Below are 14,910 nucleotides of genomic sequence, written 5' to 3'. Positions count from 1 at the left end.
AATTTCTATTTTACCGACTTGTCAGAAATAGTAGATTTTTCTCTTACCGACATATCGATAATAATAGATATCTTTATAGAGATTAATCGATAAAATAGGAATCTACTAATTCTTACTAGTCGATAAAACAGGAATCTACCAATAATGAATATATATAAAATATTATGAATTGACAGATATTACATAAAAAATTAATGTATAAACAGAAATACAATAGTATTATTTTCTATTAAACAAATAAATAATAATAATTATAAAAATAAAATAAATATTAATAAATTATATACTATTTAACATACAAAAATATGTATAAAAGTATATATTTTTCAAGTCCATTTTTGGTATTACTCATTTTTGCTCAATTAGTCAAGAATGTTACAATGTAAAACCGTATACGGTTCTGCAATTTAAAACGAAATACGTCCTTCATCGTTAATGAGTCATCCCACGTTTGCTTATTCGTACATTTCGAACATTTTTGATTAATTTATACAAGCGATTGTGGAACGCGTTAAAATAAACAAATGTTTTGACTTAAAATATAATAAAATAATCAATAAAATATGAAATAATAAGATATACTCGACAGTGAAATATATTCCATTAATGTCATGTACTTGTCAGGACCACCTATGGTAGAAATAAAGTAAGATTCGTGGGCGCATGTGATGGAAAGCTCTCAGAATAAGGTGGTAAGATCCAAGATGTGAAGAATTCAACAGGCGATGACGTCATTTTTCTCGATCAAACCGATCAGCAATTTTTTTTGTTTTATGCACAAAATCTTGATCTTTAGTTCGTGCAAATGACTAGAAACAATAACAGTTTAAAATCAGAATCTGAGGGTGATATTTTATACACGTTGATTTCTTAAAAATTAGAACAACTAAAAAGCATTTACTAAAAGATACTTAAAATAGTATTGAAGGATCCTAATTAAAAATCATGTCCCATCTAAGAGGATCAAAGCTAAATTCTAGCAAAATGTAAAAGTTTTCGTATTAAAGAATCATATCCACGTTCCAAAGAATTCGTTATCGGCCGATTGCTGACGTCATCTCCGGAGCAAGACTGGAGAACGGAGATCACGTGTCACTCGAAAACTCAATACTCGCGCGCATAGCGACCAATCGGCGCCGGAGAAAAGGCACGAGTCCTGCACCCGCCTTGGTTCGGCAGCGTCGCTTCAGTCGAGCCGCGACCGTCGAATCGTTAACTTCGTTTTTTTTTTACGCTCGTATAATCCACATCGTGTTTTCGAAGAAAAAGAGTGAGAAAGAAAGGGAAGAAATAAAAAGGATCTATACAATCGGTATTGATTGATAAATAAAAATCGAAATAAAAAACGAAACGAAACGAAACGAAAAAGAGAGGAAAGAAAAGGAAAATAAAGTAATAATAATAATAATAATTTAAAATAAAGTAGAAAAGAAACAAAATCTTTTTAAAGTTTCTCGTACTTGTTGGTCCTCCACGTCGGTGAACGACCTCGACTCGAAGGATCATGGCCAGTCACAGGGCTACAAAATCCGGTTTTGCAGCGGAAGCTCAGAGAAAGGTAACGCCTAATCCACCCACAACCACCACTACCACTTTTCAATAAACATTTCCACATAATCTTCCGTCCCTAGAGACACCGATTTTCACCCCTGACCCAGTCAACCTATATTCCACCTAAACCACCCTCTCATCATTCCGGCAAAATGTCGATTCGTGACCTACTCACCGAATACTCGTGCGGGCGCGGCTCTCTCGCATACACCTTTATATTACATTTTTGTCAACTGTGTTATCTCTACACCTACGAATTTCGTGAATTCATGTTCTCTTATCTGAAATTTCATTTCTTAAAAAAGGTTTTTCGTTTCGACGAATGTATTTTGCTTGCTAACAGATTGAAATAAAAATGTTTTTCTTTTTTTTTTTTTTTCAAATGGTACCACGCAAACAAGCAAATAAATTCTTGAATTGAAATAAATAAATCTTACGATCTCGACATTCTCTTCTTTGTATGTTAATAATATTACAAATATAACGAGTTAATTAATTCAACAAAATGTTCTCAAACGATAACAAGCAGCAAATGGATAGATCCTTGAAAAAGAATCCTTCATTTAAAAATAAATCTCACAATTATCATTTCTCTTTTCAAGATAAATAATATCGGAAATAATATCTCTTGAATTTAAAATCGGTAATATGTGGACACTTGTTGAAGAAGGTACGAGCGGTAAAATTTGAAAATTCCACGCGTAGAATGATGAACTTACTTTTTCAAGTGGTTACGAGTTTTAACCGAGGATTTCAAGGATTCGTTCTCTTAAAGTTGACTCTAGAGGAAGACCGGTAATAGTATTAGTGTAGATATGCTAGAATATACGTGCCACAAACGACGACAGCTGCTTGCCGATCCTCTCTATCTTTCTTTCTATCTCTCTCTCTTTCTCTTTCTCTTTCTGGTTTCGAAGGGGGAATTAAAATGAGACCTAGTTGCCGAAGAAGGGAGCGTCCCTCGCAAAACTTGCCGGCCATGGTTACACCTCCTCGCTTTTCTTCTTCTTCTTCTTTTTCTTTTACTCTTTTTTTCTTCTTTTTTCTTTTTCTTATATTCTCATTCGATGAGCCTTACGAAGTATTCTTTCCTATGGATGGTTCCAACGGTTTTTAAAGATATTATCTTTTGTCTTCTGTCTTTCCCTTCTTTTCTCTTCTTCTATTACACGGTTACGATCTTATCGTAAAGAAACATCTGAAAATAAAAAATATTATTTAATATACTATGTTAACAATTAAATATAAATGAATGGAAACTTTTTGTTCTCGTTTGAGTATCTTCTTCTTCCTTATGATTTGATTGTATGAACAAATTTGTGTTTATTTTTTATAACCTTTAAAAATTTATTACAAAATTAACACGTAAAATTAAAAAAAAAAGTTTTAGTTAATTCTATTAAGTTATTTAAGTTACAAGATCGTTCAGATATTTTAATACGAACTGTAGATAGGGCGTCGCACCACCATTTGGTATCCGTTTATCGGATAACAAAAGTATCGTGGGTTGTCTCAGAACACACTCCGGAAGTACAAAAATGGAAGCTTATTTTTCTGTGGGATCTCTTAGATTTAAACGAATACGACACGGATTTTTCTTTTCTTTTATTTTATTTTTTTTTGTTTTATTTAAATACAAAGAAAAAACAAAATACGATAAGAACGTTGAACGAATGATAATTTACAAATTATCGTATAATTGAATTTACTTTTATGCGTTAGAGTTATTTTTTATATTTGCTGATTACAAAAAAAAAAAGAGTAAAAAAAAGAGTAAAAAAAAAAGGTTAAGAAGGAATTTCTTCTTCGTATTCGTTTCTCTCTCACTTTAAAATCCCGATCGTTGAACATTCCTGCGGCTTGTGAGTTGAAAGAAAGAACGGTACTGCCGGCACACACGAAAGCTTTTGCCTTTCTTCTCTTTCACTGATGTGAGAGAAGCTGATATTGCTGTTGCTGCTGTTGTTTTTGCTTCTATTTAATAATCACAGCTCAACTAACACCGAATATGGAATATGGTTGTCTCTCTAATACTATATTTCAAACGAACGATGACTCACGTTTTATCGTTTTACTTTTAAGTATCGCGTTAGTAAATAAAACCACAAATCTGTACAACTTGTACAAATGAAAAGGATGCAAAAATGATAAAACTCTCCTCTTGATTTTATTCTAAATTAAATATTATTATTTTGTCAATTATATTCGATTTAATTTCAATCTATAAGATTCGATGTAATTTATATGATTTTCTTTTGTAAATTGATCTAATATAAGATTTATAAATTTAGTTACATCATATCGCGACACTTCAATATTACAGCTTATTTCCTGACTATACTAACGGAATGAATGACTCAAAATAAATTCCAATGTTTGATAAGCATTCTGAATCGTTGAGAATAGTCCTATTGTATTTACTTATTTACATATTTAAGCACGAGTGTCTTTGACCTATCAAAAATATAATGAATATGGAGTGATAACTATTCGAAAATATTTTGCTCTACTTTTTTTTGTTTTTGTTATATTATGAAACAATAAATATAATCAAAATGAAATGAAAATTGTAAACATAATAATAATAATAATAGTAACAATAAAATATAAATTAAAATAAAATTCGATATTTATTTAATATCAATGAGATTAATCATTTATTAAAAATTAATATTTAATTAAATTAAATTAAATTAAATAAATAAATAAATTAAAAATAATTAATTACATTTTTCTTGTTATAGATTAATTAATAAATTCAAATTGAATGAGAATCAAATTAAATAATAAAAAAAAATTGCAATAAAAAATAAAATTCAATATTATTATGAACAATTAGATCGATATTAAAAAGTCATAGAAGAAATAAAAAAAAATAAAAAACAATAATAATTTCCAACCCCCATGCTCATTATAAAGGGAATACACGCTTATCGTCTTTGGAATGCGGTTCTCCGACTCGTTCTTTATACTTTGGAATCACGAGATCGTGAATCTTTTGCTTGCTCTTACTTGGCCAGTACAGGACGAGATTATAACCGTATTATTTCTGACAACTTCTAATCTGTTTTACTATTTTTTTGTTCTTTTTTTGTTTTTATTTTTAATCAATTATCTAATCCTAATGAAAAATATCGTTTACACGCGATATCAAATGTTAAAAGTATCAATTTTATCCTTCATTTTACTTTGAGTAATCATCCAACATGTTCTTATCCAAGTGTTAACAGATTCTAAATTTATAATTATCGTCATTTATATGTAATGAGTCGTCGAGCATGACTATCTTAAAATATTATCTTGCTCGTTGATTTTCCAGTTCAAAGATCTTTCCCCCTCTTTCTTTTTTTCCTTTCTCACGTTTTATAATATATATATACGTACGTTATAATATATCAATTACTATACAAAAAATAAAAAATAAAAAAACTCTTAGAATGATCACGTTAAAAAGTCATATTCATTTGATGCCCATATAACTTAAACGAGAATTCATTAATTTTATGAATTATTAATAAGAGTTGCATTTAATATGTTTCTCGGTGTAACAAATGTACTGCAGTATTTAAACATAAATCATGAATGGTAAAAACAAGAAATTGTTTTTTCTTTTTTTTATAATCTAATTTTTATCCTCTACAAAAATCACGAGAATATATAATTACAATTCTTAGAATTATTTAGAATAATAATCACGTTATTATTTTAATCACCTCAGAGTGATTTAATTTAATTGCAAGTTCTCTGGAACTTTCAAGGACGTTCGTTAATTTTTAATCTGAATTTCATCGGTTGATAAGAAATTTGAATTTTTCGAAGTGGCATTATCAACACTTCAAACATTCCTTTATATCATCCAACGAAGGACGTTAATCATCTTAAGTTAAAAATAAATTGAAAGAAAGTGAAGAGTACTTTTGAAATAATCTAAACATGGCCTAGATGGAGCTGACCTTATAAGAAAACTTTCTCCATATCATGATTCATTCAAGCATAGCTTCTTCCTTATGTCATAATCATAATCGTACCGACAACTCGATAAACATAATTATTTTTATCGTTATATCATTTTATCAAACATATCATCCACAAATTATTTAATTACATTTTATAAACGTACACACATATGTGTTCATTCAATCGAATGAACAAATTCTTACGCTGATAGTTTGACAATTTAAACAAAATTTCGCTAAAGAAACAAAAAATTAACTGATTATTAGAATCACTTAGGAATTTTATACACACCCTGTATAAATGTAAGTACGTGAGTTCCTTTCAAAATAATATTCCAAGTTCGTTCCGTTCCGCGAAACGACGATCCTTTCACATCGGAAACTGGAATTAAAAAAAGAAGGATAAAGAAGTTTGACTCTTGACCTCTTCATTGTATGTACCAACCCTACTCGTGACCTTGCATTCTTATAAATCATTATTTTCAAGTTCCCACGACAAGTGAAAAGAAAATTTATATATTTTCATTTTCCAATCTTTTTTTTTTTTTTTATTGCAATAAGAACGAGCTTTGATAAAATATAAATTAAATAAATAAATGTATCTCATTGTCAGATTTAAAACGAACAATGATAGACCATGATATCTCAAATTGACTATCCTAAAATGGCTGACTAGGTCTCGAATGGTTTTTTATTCTGATGACATCAACGCGATGATTCTGTTTCCTCTTCTCTCATAATCGACGCAACAATGTATCTACTTACTTAAATATGTATATATATGTATGTATGTATGTATATAGATATACCTTCCTCGAAGAATCGTGAGAGTAATATTAAAACAAGCTAGTCGGTTTTCTTTTAATATTATTCGAAGATTATCCAAGTATAGAAATCGATATTGTCATCAATGATCGTCCAAATAATATTCAAACTTAATTATTTGTTTACATAATTATCATTCGTACGTGTATACAACATTACAAAATACTTAACACCCTAATTAACCGAAATAAGTTACTTCGTTGTTACTTTGATTTATTGAAATTCTTTTCTACTTATCCCAAATTTTTGATATAAGTTTTGCATATGTTCAATACGACAATAAAACGTTTCGTTAAAAATTATTTTATTAAGATTGATAATAATTATTTGAAAATTATTATGGTGTTTTTTTTAACCCCTTTGAGTGCTATGGACGCATATATGCGTTTGGTAAACATTACTAATCTTATCGTTCAAAGCATATACGTGTTTGTTAATATTAATGTAAAATAATTTAATGTTTATATTAATCAATTAAATTATATTCACATAAAGAAAAACTTTAATTATTAAATATCATTTATTATTAGAATCTGGTTAATAATAAACTATTTTGTTCTTACAAAAACATTTTAAGTTAAAGTATTATTCAGCACTCAAAGGGTTAAATTGTTTGCAATAAATTAAATTACGAATCAAAGAATTAAAATAAAAATCGATGATAGAAAAATGGGATCTATGACGTTTTTGTTACGACAAACACGTGTTTGAAATCTAAAATTATGTCGAGTATTACACGTAAGGAGACGTAATTCCTTTAAACTCGTACACACAGGACACTCGTTTAGATTAACCGTATATGGTGGAGATCACACAACTGGACAACCTTCACGTTTACTTGCAAATATAGATGTATAAAGGAGATATATACTATATGTATACATTTACACACATACAAATATATACATGGTGGATATAAGTTGTACGAGTAAGTAGAATTATGCAATTGTTGACCTTACAAAGTGGGTCAACGATTTAGTCTCTCTCGAGATTGTATAAATATCGAATTGAATCTGCTATAAATTTGATCGTCCTTAACCGTACTCCCTTATAAGGAGAATCGTTAAACGAACAACTTTGAAAGTTCCTTTAACAGCTGTAAATCTGTAATACGTACGTGTGTGTGTTCATCAATGATCATCTTTCCGAAAAGGAAACTGGTCCATCGTATTTATAACACTTGTCTTTTCAAACTAATTGAGATAACAAGAATTAGTAAGATAAATCAAAGAAAAAAAATATCCAATAATTAGAGTCAAGTACTTCGACTAGATTCAAAAAAAAAAAAAAAAAGATTTCAAAAATTAATTACTTTTTCTGACATATTTAAAAGTAATTTTTTAGTTCGTAGAAAAATATCTAATATCTGTAAACATCTATAGTTTTCAACCTGAACAAATAAATTAAATGTAATTCAATTTTTCAAGTCAATCAATTTTAGATATACTATACTACATTGTATTATAATTTTAACAAAAATTAGATTACCTTTTTTTTTTAAATAGAATTAAATTAAAAAGTAAATATTTGAATTTAATTCTTTTTTTCGATAAATTATATAATAGTAATGAACAAATAAACAAAATAAATAAGAAACAAAATGAATATTAATAAGAAAGAAAGAGAAAGAGAGATCATAAGTGTATCGCAAAATTGTCGATGTTATTTCTTGCTCGAACTGGCAGATAAATTAATTGATCAAGGCGGACAGATTATTTTCTGAGAAGCCTTCGACTTGTATTCTTCTCAAAAATGATGTCGAGTAAAGGAAGAAAAATGTGTAAAGGGTCGATTCGTCTTATTCTTTATGGTCGACATATAAAACACGTTCTTTCTCCTTTTCTCTGTCACTCTCTCTCTCTCTCTCTCTCTCTTTCATTCTATGGCCTGATTTTCACGACCGTGAACGTGCGAACGTGTCATTAAGTCGATCGTCATCGTACCGTGACCGTGAGACACACGTGGGGAGTCACGCATAGTAATCCTTTAATTATCAGTACTTGCCCTCGGTGCACTTTTAACGCGAATGCTACTCCGTTTCTCGCTCTTATGTTAGTTGAACGATTCTAAACAAACCAATCACGGCTTTTCTCGAGTTCTCTTTCCACACGCTCAAGAGCTCTAAACATTTATGCAAATATTTATTTCTACATTTTATTTTTATCTTTACGTTTTATCTCAAGCTGTTTTATTATATTTTTATCCTTTCGTCAATAGTATACTGCAATTTGTATTATAAATATATATTTACATTGTTATCGCGACATAATTACTAGAATTATTTTTAAAATATCTTCTTTTTTTTTTTTTTTAAGTATAAAAATTGTTTTTTGTATATTAAATTTTAATATTTATTTATTAGGTTGACTGATCAGTTGTGTGGAAATTTGTAGAAAATAATTTAAAGAAAAATAAAATAATAATATTAATAATTTAATATATAATTGAATATATATGATAATATTTATTATAATTTCCTTATAATTTATTTATCTAATTCCTTTATATATTTTTTTGTTCATTATTATTTTAAAGTAATTTGTTGATAATATTATATAAATCATTATTTCCAAAAAAAAAAAAAAAAATAATAGAAATTCATTAATCTTATTTCTTAAATTTGAGCAATAAAATAAAATGTAATATAACGATCGAATTACGTTTATCGAAAAAATGATCGCAATGCGGATTGATAAATTGTTATTATAAGGCATAACGACAGATATATATTCGCGATAAGATATATAAGGCTTAGCGAATCGTGAAAATATTTCTCAACGCACATTTACACATAATATTATACATTTTTACATCGTACCGTAACCGTAAATCCAGATATCGATATACTTCTTACAAACAATAAAATAATTTCTGAGGTAATCAATCAATATAGTTTATTGCACGAATGTTTTTGCTTCTGACCTTAATGAAAAATATGATAATAAATAAGCCCCCTTTGGTGATTACTGATAAGATTTCTTCCTTTTCTACTTTTATATTTACGCGAAAACTCGACGAACAAATCGGATTTCTTGTTTTATCGAGATAAAAGACTTTGCAGTTATCTTTGTGTTTATATTTCAACAATACATCTTCGAAAAACGGTGAAATTTCTTTTGTTTATAATAAATATAAGTTTCCTTAAACTTTTGTCACACGGTTAATTAATTATTAATAATTAATAATAGCAATTTATTCAAACACGTTATAAATAATAAATTAATAACCAAAATCTTGTCATTAAAAGTAATTATTTTTCTAAAAACTTTGTAATATTTCTCCTTAGTTCATCTCCTTTTTGTTTCTTTATTATTATTAGGAAATTTGTTGGCTTGAGAACTTTGTTTAATGCTGAGTGCATAGAGGTGTTATCGCTGACGTTAACATAGCACTTAAGCGGGTTCTGTCTCATACTAGAAATCGCTCAACGGTTTTGCGGTTACCGGTAGAAAATAACTGGCTGTGTGTCTATCTTCTTAGAAAAAATTACACATCCACTAACATATATATATATATAAATATATGCACACATATACAGTGTAAAAGAAAAGTTAATTTATTATTTTCTCGTAAATTTATTTACGAGAGTAAGAAAATTGTAAAAATCTTTGAAATTCCTTTCAGTTCCCATGCCTAAACTAATCTTCTTCTCCATCTTTTCTAAATTCTCTTTTTTTTTTTTCTTGTACCCAATTCTCCCCTCGTTTCAAAGGTTTAACTATACGCTCGTATGCACTCGTATATAAAATGTTTAGGATATGTATACCTGCGCCCACCTTTTTTCTTTTTGTTAGCTACATCAGGTATCATAAAAAAAGGGAGAATATATATATATATATATATGTCGAAGAAAATTCGAATAATTTTCTTGTTTATTTAAATCGTCACGTTTTAACTAATCGATTTATTAGGTACTACACCTACGTATCCTAAAAGTAACATACTTCTCTGACACATCGTCAATATCAACGTTATAACGGTTTAAAGAGCAAGTTACTTACGAAATTCCTACGGTGGTTTTGTTTCTACTTTTCTCAACTCATAATACAAGCGTACAAATTTATCGATTAGATAAACCTTTATTCAATGACATCATGCGTATAAACGGGGACACATTCGTCGAAACTCTTATCGTTTTACCATTCTTTGAAAAATATTTGTATTCTACAAAACGGGGGTAACAAAAAAAAATCAAATGATTGAAAAAAAAAAAAAAGATACACACGAGTCGATAGTTGAACAATCATTGTTTTAAATCGGATTAATAAACACGAGAATTATTATTATCATCAATCCTAATCGTTTTCTAAGAAAAATCTATGACATATTTTGTCATCGGTACTTGTCAATAAATCATCCTTTTCTTTTTTTTTTTTTCACGTTAATAAAATTATCGTAGACTTACTTAATACCTAAATATAGAAACGATCGTGTTCTACATTATGACAACTACTGGTACTATCGCTAATAAGATAGCATGTTCGAAAAAAGGGAGCAAAATGAAGCTCGAAGAACGAGTCTGTTGATTGTTTAGTTTCTATGGTTATGGTTTCGTTATATGTATATAATATTTAACAACTAATGTTTATACTTAAAATATATTATACATTCAATTATATGAACGGTCAATTTTAACGTTAGATTTTCTACGAATTTATTTATTTATTTATTTTTTTTAAGATACAATAAAAACAACTCGACTTCCTGAGATTAGGCATATTACCTTTCCGAGGATAAATCGTTTCGTTGGACGCTTATGACTAATAATTTTCCACGAAGAACCTTGTACGAACATAAAATGTTCATTTTTATTTTATCCCTTTTTCTTTCTTCTTCTTCTGTTTCTTCTTCTTCTTCTTCTTCTGAGTTCAGAACGACATCCCAGGTGAAAGTGAATAAAAGTAGAAGATGAGAATACTTCGTATAAAAGATTTATGTTCTGGTACTGCTCCTTCCTCCAGACAGAGATCAACTAAAAAAAAAAAAAAAATATTGTTGTACCTAAACCAAATCTCTCCCCTTCTTTCTTTTCTATTATAACGTGATACATGTATCACATAAATGATACAATATAATAACATATTAATTTTTTTTTATCTATTGTTCACATTCTTTTGTGACACATGTATATGTACTTGTATATAAATATAAAATAGATTTGTTTGTATGCATGTCAAATTTGTTCTTAACAGAAATATAAATATATATATACAATTATTTATTAATTTTAATTATTAATCCTATGAAATATAAATTTAAGATAATCTAAAAATATACACGGTATATAAGTATACAAAAATAGATCTTTACATCGAAACTAATTTGTATTACACAATTGAAACGCGTAATAATCTAAGAATAAATGAAATAATATTAACCATATAACACATATATGATGCAAAAAAATAAAATGAAGAATTTTCGTGTATCTTCTTGCTTGCAAATGATAGAAAAGAAAAAAAAAGAAAAATAATAATAATACAAGAAATGATCAATTACAAAAGGAAGGTCAAGTAGTCGTGTTTACTTTGTGCAAGAAAATTTCTCTCTCTCTCTTTCTCTCTAGCGAAACGAAGTCAAGGTTTTCTCACTTCACAGGGATGAAATGAAAACTCAAAAGTAAAGTTTTATGAGAATTACACACGGTAAAAGAGGAACAAAAATTTTCTTTCCTTCGTTTTTGGTTTAAAAGCTGACCGTATGCGAAAACATTTTTACAGGAGTAAAAGGAGAAAAAAGAAGGAGAAAGAGGAACAGCAGATGGGTATGCGGAATGGTAGGTATGTTGTTCTAACGAGTCGTGATCGGGATTTGCTGTGACCAGTTTGAGACGCGTGAACTGCATCGGGGATACATAAATTGCATACGAATAGACAGAAAAAAAAGAGAGAGAAAGAGAAAGAGAAAGACCGTATGTCTAACGGAATATATGCATACATCGTGGAGAGATGAATGCGGGGTGTCGGTCCAACACATTGGATGCCTTTCCTTTTTGGGTAAACGATCGAACTTCTCCATCGAGGTTTCAATCGTCCGAGGCATCGATTCTTTCCTTTTTCATTGCATCCTCTCCATTTTCAGAATTTGAAAAGTTCCTTCTGTAACTTTGTTTATTCGTCAGATTGATAAATACTAATAACACTAATTTTTTCATTCATAAATATCCATTAAGATATTTTCCAGATATCTTTATTTATTTTATAATTCACTATAAATGCTTTTAAATGAATTTTTCTTCTTCTTTTATATTTATGTTTTTTAAAAAACATTTACAATATTTAGATAGATTCATTATATCAATTTTGTTGAATTTCTTCATATCGAATGTATGAGACTGATTTAAGTGTGCTTCTATTTTAATATTATGTGTTAATTTGAATAGAGAAGTAACGTTTAGGTACTTAGATACTTAGTATCGTTGAAATAAAAAAACGTAATGAGATCTCCGGATGTGAATTGGCTGAAATAAATTCTGAAATAAATCTCTTCTCTTCGCTATGCGTTGCATATGCTTATGGAGATGATCCATACGTACTATCATACACAGCAGAGGAACAACGAACTGTGGTGTTCAAACGAGTTAGGTCAGTGACTCCAACAGTAACGCTCGTGTCGCAGAACCCTACAGGATGCGTTACTTAGAACACTGGAACCTCGTATAATTAATAACTTGACGTAGAAAGGAGATGTGTAAAAAAGAAATCATTGCATGATTTAACGAACAAAAAAAATCCCTTCTATCGTGTTAACAAATAAAAATGAGAACAATTTCTAAAAATGTTATTTCTATCTTATTTTATTTTATTTCTTTTTTTAAACAGATCAATAGCAAATACAGCGAAGAACTAGCTCAAGAGTCTTTGGAATGGATCAAGACGATCACTGGCGAGGACATAAACACCAATGGTGATATGGATAGTTTCTATGAGACTTTGAAAGATGGTGTACTTCTCTGCAGGTTCGTTTAAATTCGATAACAGAATAATATTTTTCAAATAAACCTTAACTCTCTTAGCTTTACTGCTACACCAGTAGTAGCAGTAGCAGCAGCAGCAGCAGTAGTTTAATAATCCTTTTCATCTTTTCGTATATATCTTTCCAGGTTGGTGAATGACATCAAGGAAGGATCCGTTAAGAAGATCAATAAAACGTCTTTGGCTTTCAAGTGTATGGAAAATATAAATGCATTTCTTGAAGCTGCACGAGCATTAGGTGTCCCACCACAGGAAACCTTTCAAACTGTTGATCTTTGGGAACGACAAAATCTTAACTCCGTTGTCATTTGCTTACAATCTCTCGGAAGAAAGGTAGATATATATTTTTTAAATAAATTATAAGTATAATTTATATAATATAAATATAATTAAAAAAATATATTTTATAAATATTTTAATATATTTACATTGTATTTTAATTAATTATGTTTCTCTTTCATTCTTATATTTTTTTAAATGATATTTTAAATCTTTTTAGGCGGGTAATTATGGAAAACCAAGTATCGGACCAAAAGAAGCGGACAAGAACGTCCGTAATTTTACCGAGGAACAACTTAGAGCTGGTCAAGGTGTTATAAGTCTACAATATGGTAGCAATAAAGGTGCCAATCAAAGTGGTATTAATTTCGGAAATACCAGACATATGTAAACCGTAGATTATAGAGCATGGAACAAATTCTTCCATGTGTGTGAGAAAAACGCACTATAATTTTATTTTATATTATATTATTTTATTTTTACTTCCATAAGTACTCAAGCTATAGACGTACTCTATCGCATTACTTTCTTCTTAAGCGGGCCAAATTCGATCTATGCATAAGATTTATATATATTTAAAATATATTTATGCATATTAAATAGAAATAAGCAAAGAAAAAAAAGAGAAAGAAAATAAATGGACTCAATTACGCGTACGTTGAATACCGAAATAATAATCGGTATGTTGTAAATTCTAATCTACCTGTCCTGTTTAACAATACAACATAATATAATACAAAAGCGAAACGAGACAAACAATCAAATGTTTTAAACAATTAACAATTACTGCACAAATATATATATATATATATATTATATATAGCTCTCTTGACTAAACACAAATATAGAATATGTATTATATATATGAAAAAACCGAGAACAAAGGCATTTACAAATTTCTTATATTGGACAGTGTAGAGAAATAAATGTTATGTATTAGAAGTATATTATAATACAGGACCATTATTGCAACGTTACTCTGTTAATGTTACGTTCAAAACTCGTACGCGTTAAAGCGTAATCATATTATATTAAAAAGTTCATGTTTTCCACGTGAGATATTGATGATTATAATAATCATTATATATATATACATATATAATGATATATGATATATAATTATATTAAGTATTTTGTACAAATATTTTTGATTATAAAAAAAAAAAATTTTTCATGATGTAACTAAAGTATCAGCAAAATAAATAATAAAGAAACAAAATTGATTTTTTTTTCTTGCATTGAATTTATGGATATATTTTAGTTTCTCATATCCTGATTTAATAACTAAAATTTAATAATTTGATTTTTTCAAACGTAGAGGGTCT

General features: G+C 28.6%; 1 protein-coding gene and 1 long non-coding RNA gene across 3 annotated transcripts; one reads left to right on the top strand and one right to left on the bottom strand.

Moving 5' to 3' along the window:
• The first annotated feature begins 1,174 nt into the window (after positions 1–1,174).
• On the top strand, positions 1,175–14,808 carry Chd64 (transgelin calponin-3). Of its 2 annotated transcripts, XM_089179472.1 has the most exons (5): positions 1,175–1,392; positions 1,451–1,558; positions 13,154–13,290; positions 13,435–13,639; positions 13,806–14,808. In XM_089179472.1, exons 2-5 carry the CDS (start codon positions 1,505–1,507, stop codon positions 13,974–13,976), a joined length of 567 nt encoding a protein of 188 aa, XP_089035598.1. In that variant the 5' UTR covers positions 1,175–1,392; positions 1,451–1,504; the 3' UTR covers positions 13,977–14,808. The 2 variants fall into 2 exon arrangements, with proteins under 2 accessions (XP_089035598.1, XP_015173593.1); XM_015318107.2 differs by having other exon boundaries at positions 1,175–1,558.
• Positions 1,565–8,708, bottom strand: LOC149033472 (uncharacterized). Its single transcript, XR_016178883.1, has 3 exons — positions 7,069–8,708; positions 5,800–5,889; positions 1,565–2,749 (listed from the first exon to the last, which is right to left on the bottom strand). It is a non-coding gene; the product is annotated as an uncharacterized LOC149033472 (long non-coding RNA).
• Positions 14,809–14,910: the final 102 nt, after the last annotated feature.

This window comes from Polistes dominula, unplaced genomic scaffold (genome assembly GCF_049000335.1).
Source record: "Polistes dominula isolate Pdom_NZ unplaced genomic scaffold, Pdom_raw_medaka contig_373, whole genome shotgun sequence".
NCBI lineage: Eukaryota > Metazoa > Arthropoda > Insecta > Hymenoptera > Vespidae > Polistes > Polistes dominula.
Note: the sequence above shows the minus strand (reverse complement) of the source record. Positions and strands in the feature narration are given on the sequence as shown.

What these genes read in the sequence shown, in the direction of transcription:
- Chd64 (XM_089179472.1), top strand. Translation starts at nt 1,505, where the DNA reads ATGGCCAGTCACAGGGCTACAAAATCCGGTTTTGCAGCGGAAGCTCAG. An exon ending in GATGGTGTACTTCTCTGCAG is followed by an intron (nt 13,291 to 13,434) that starts GTTCGTTTAAAT and finishes ATATCTTTCCAG; the next exon opens with GTTGGTGAATGACATCAAGG. An exon ending in TACAATCTCTCGGAAGAAAG is followed by an intron (nt 13,640 to 13,805) that starts GTAGATATATAT and finishes AAATCTTTTTAG; the next exon opens with GCGGGTAATTATGGAAAACC.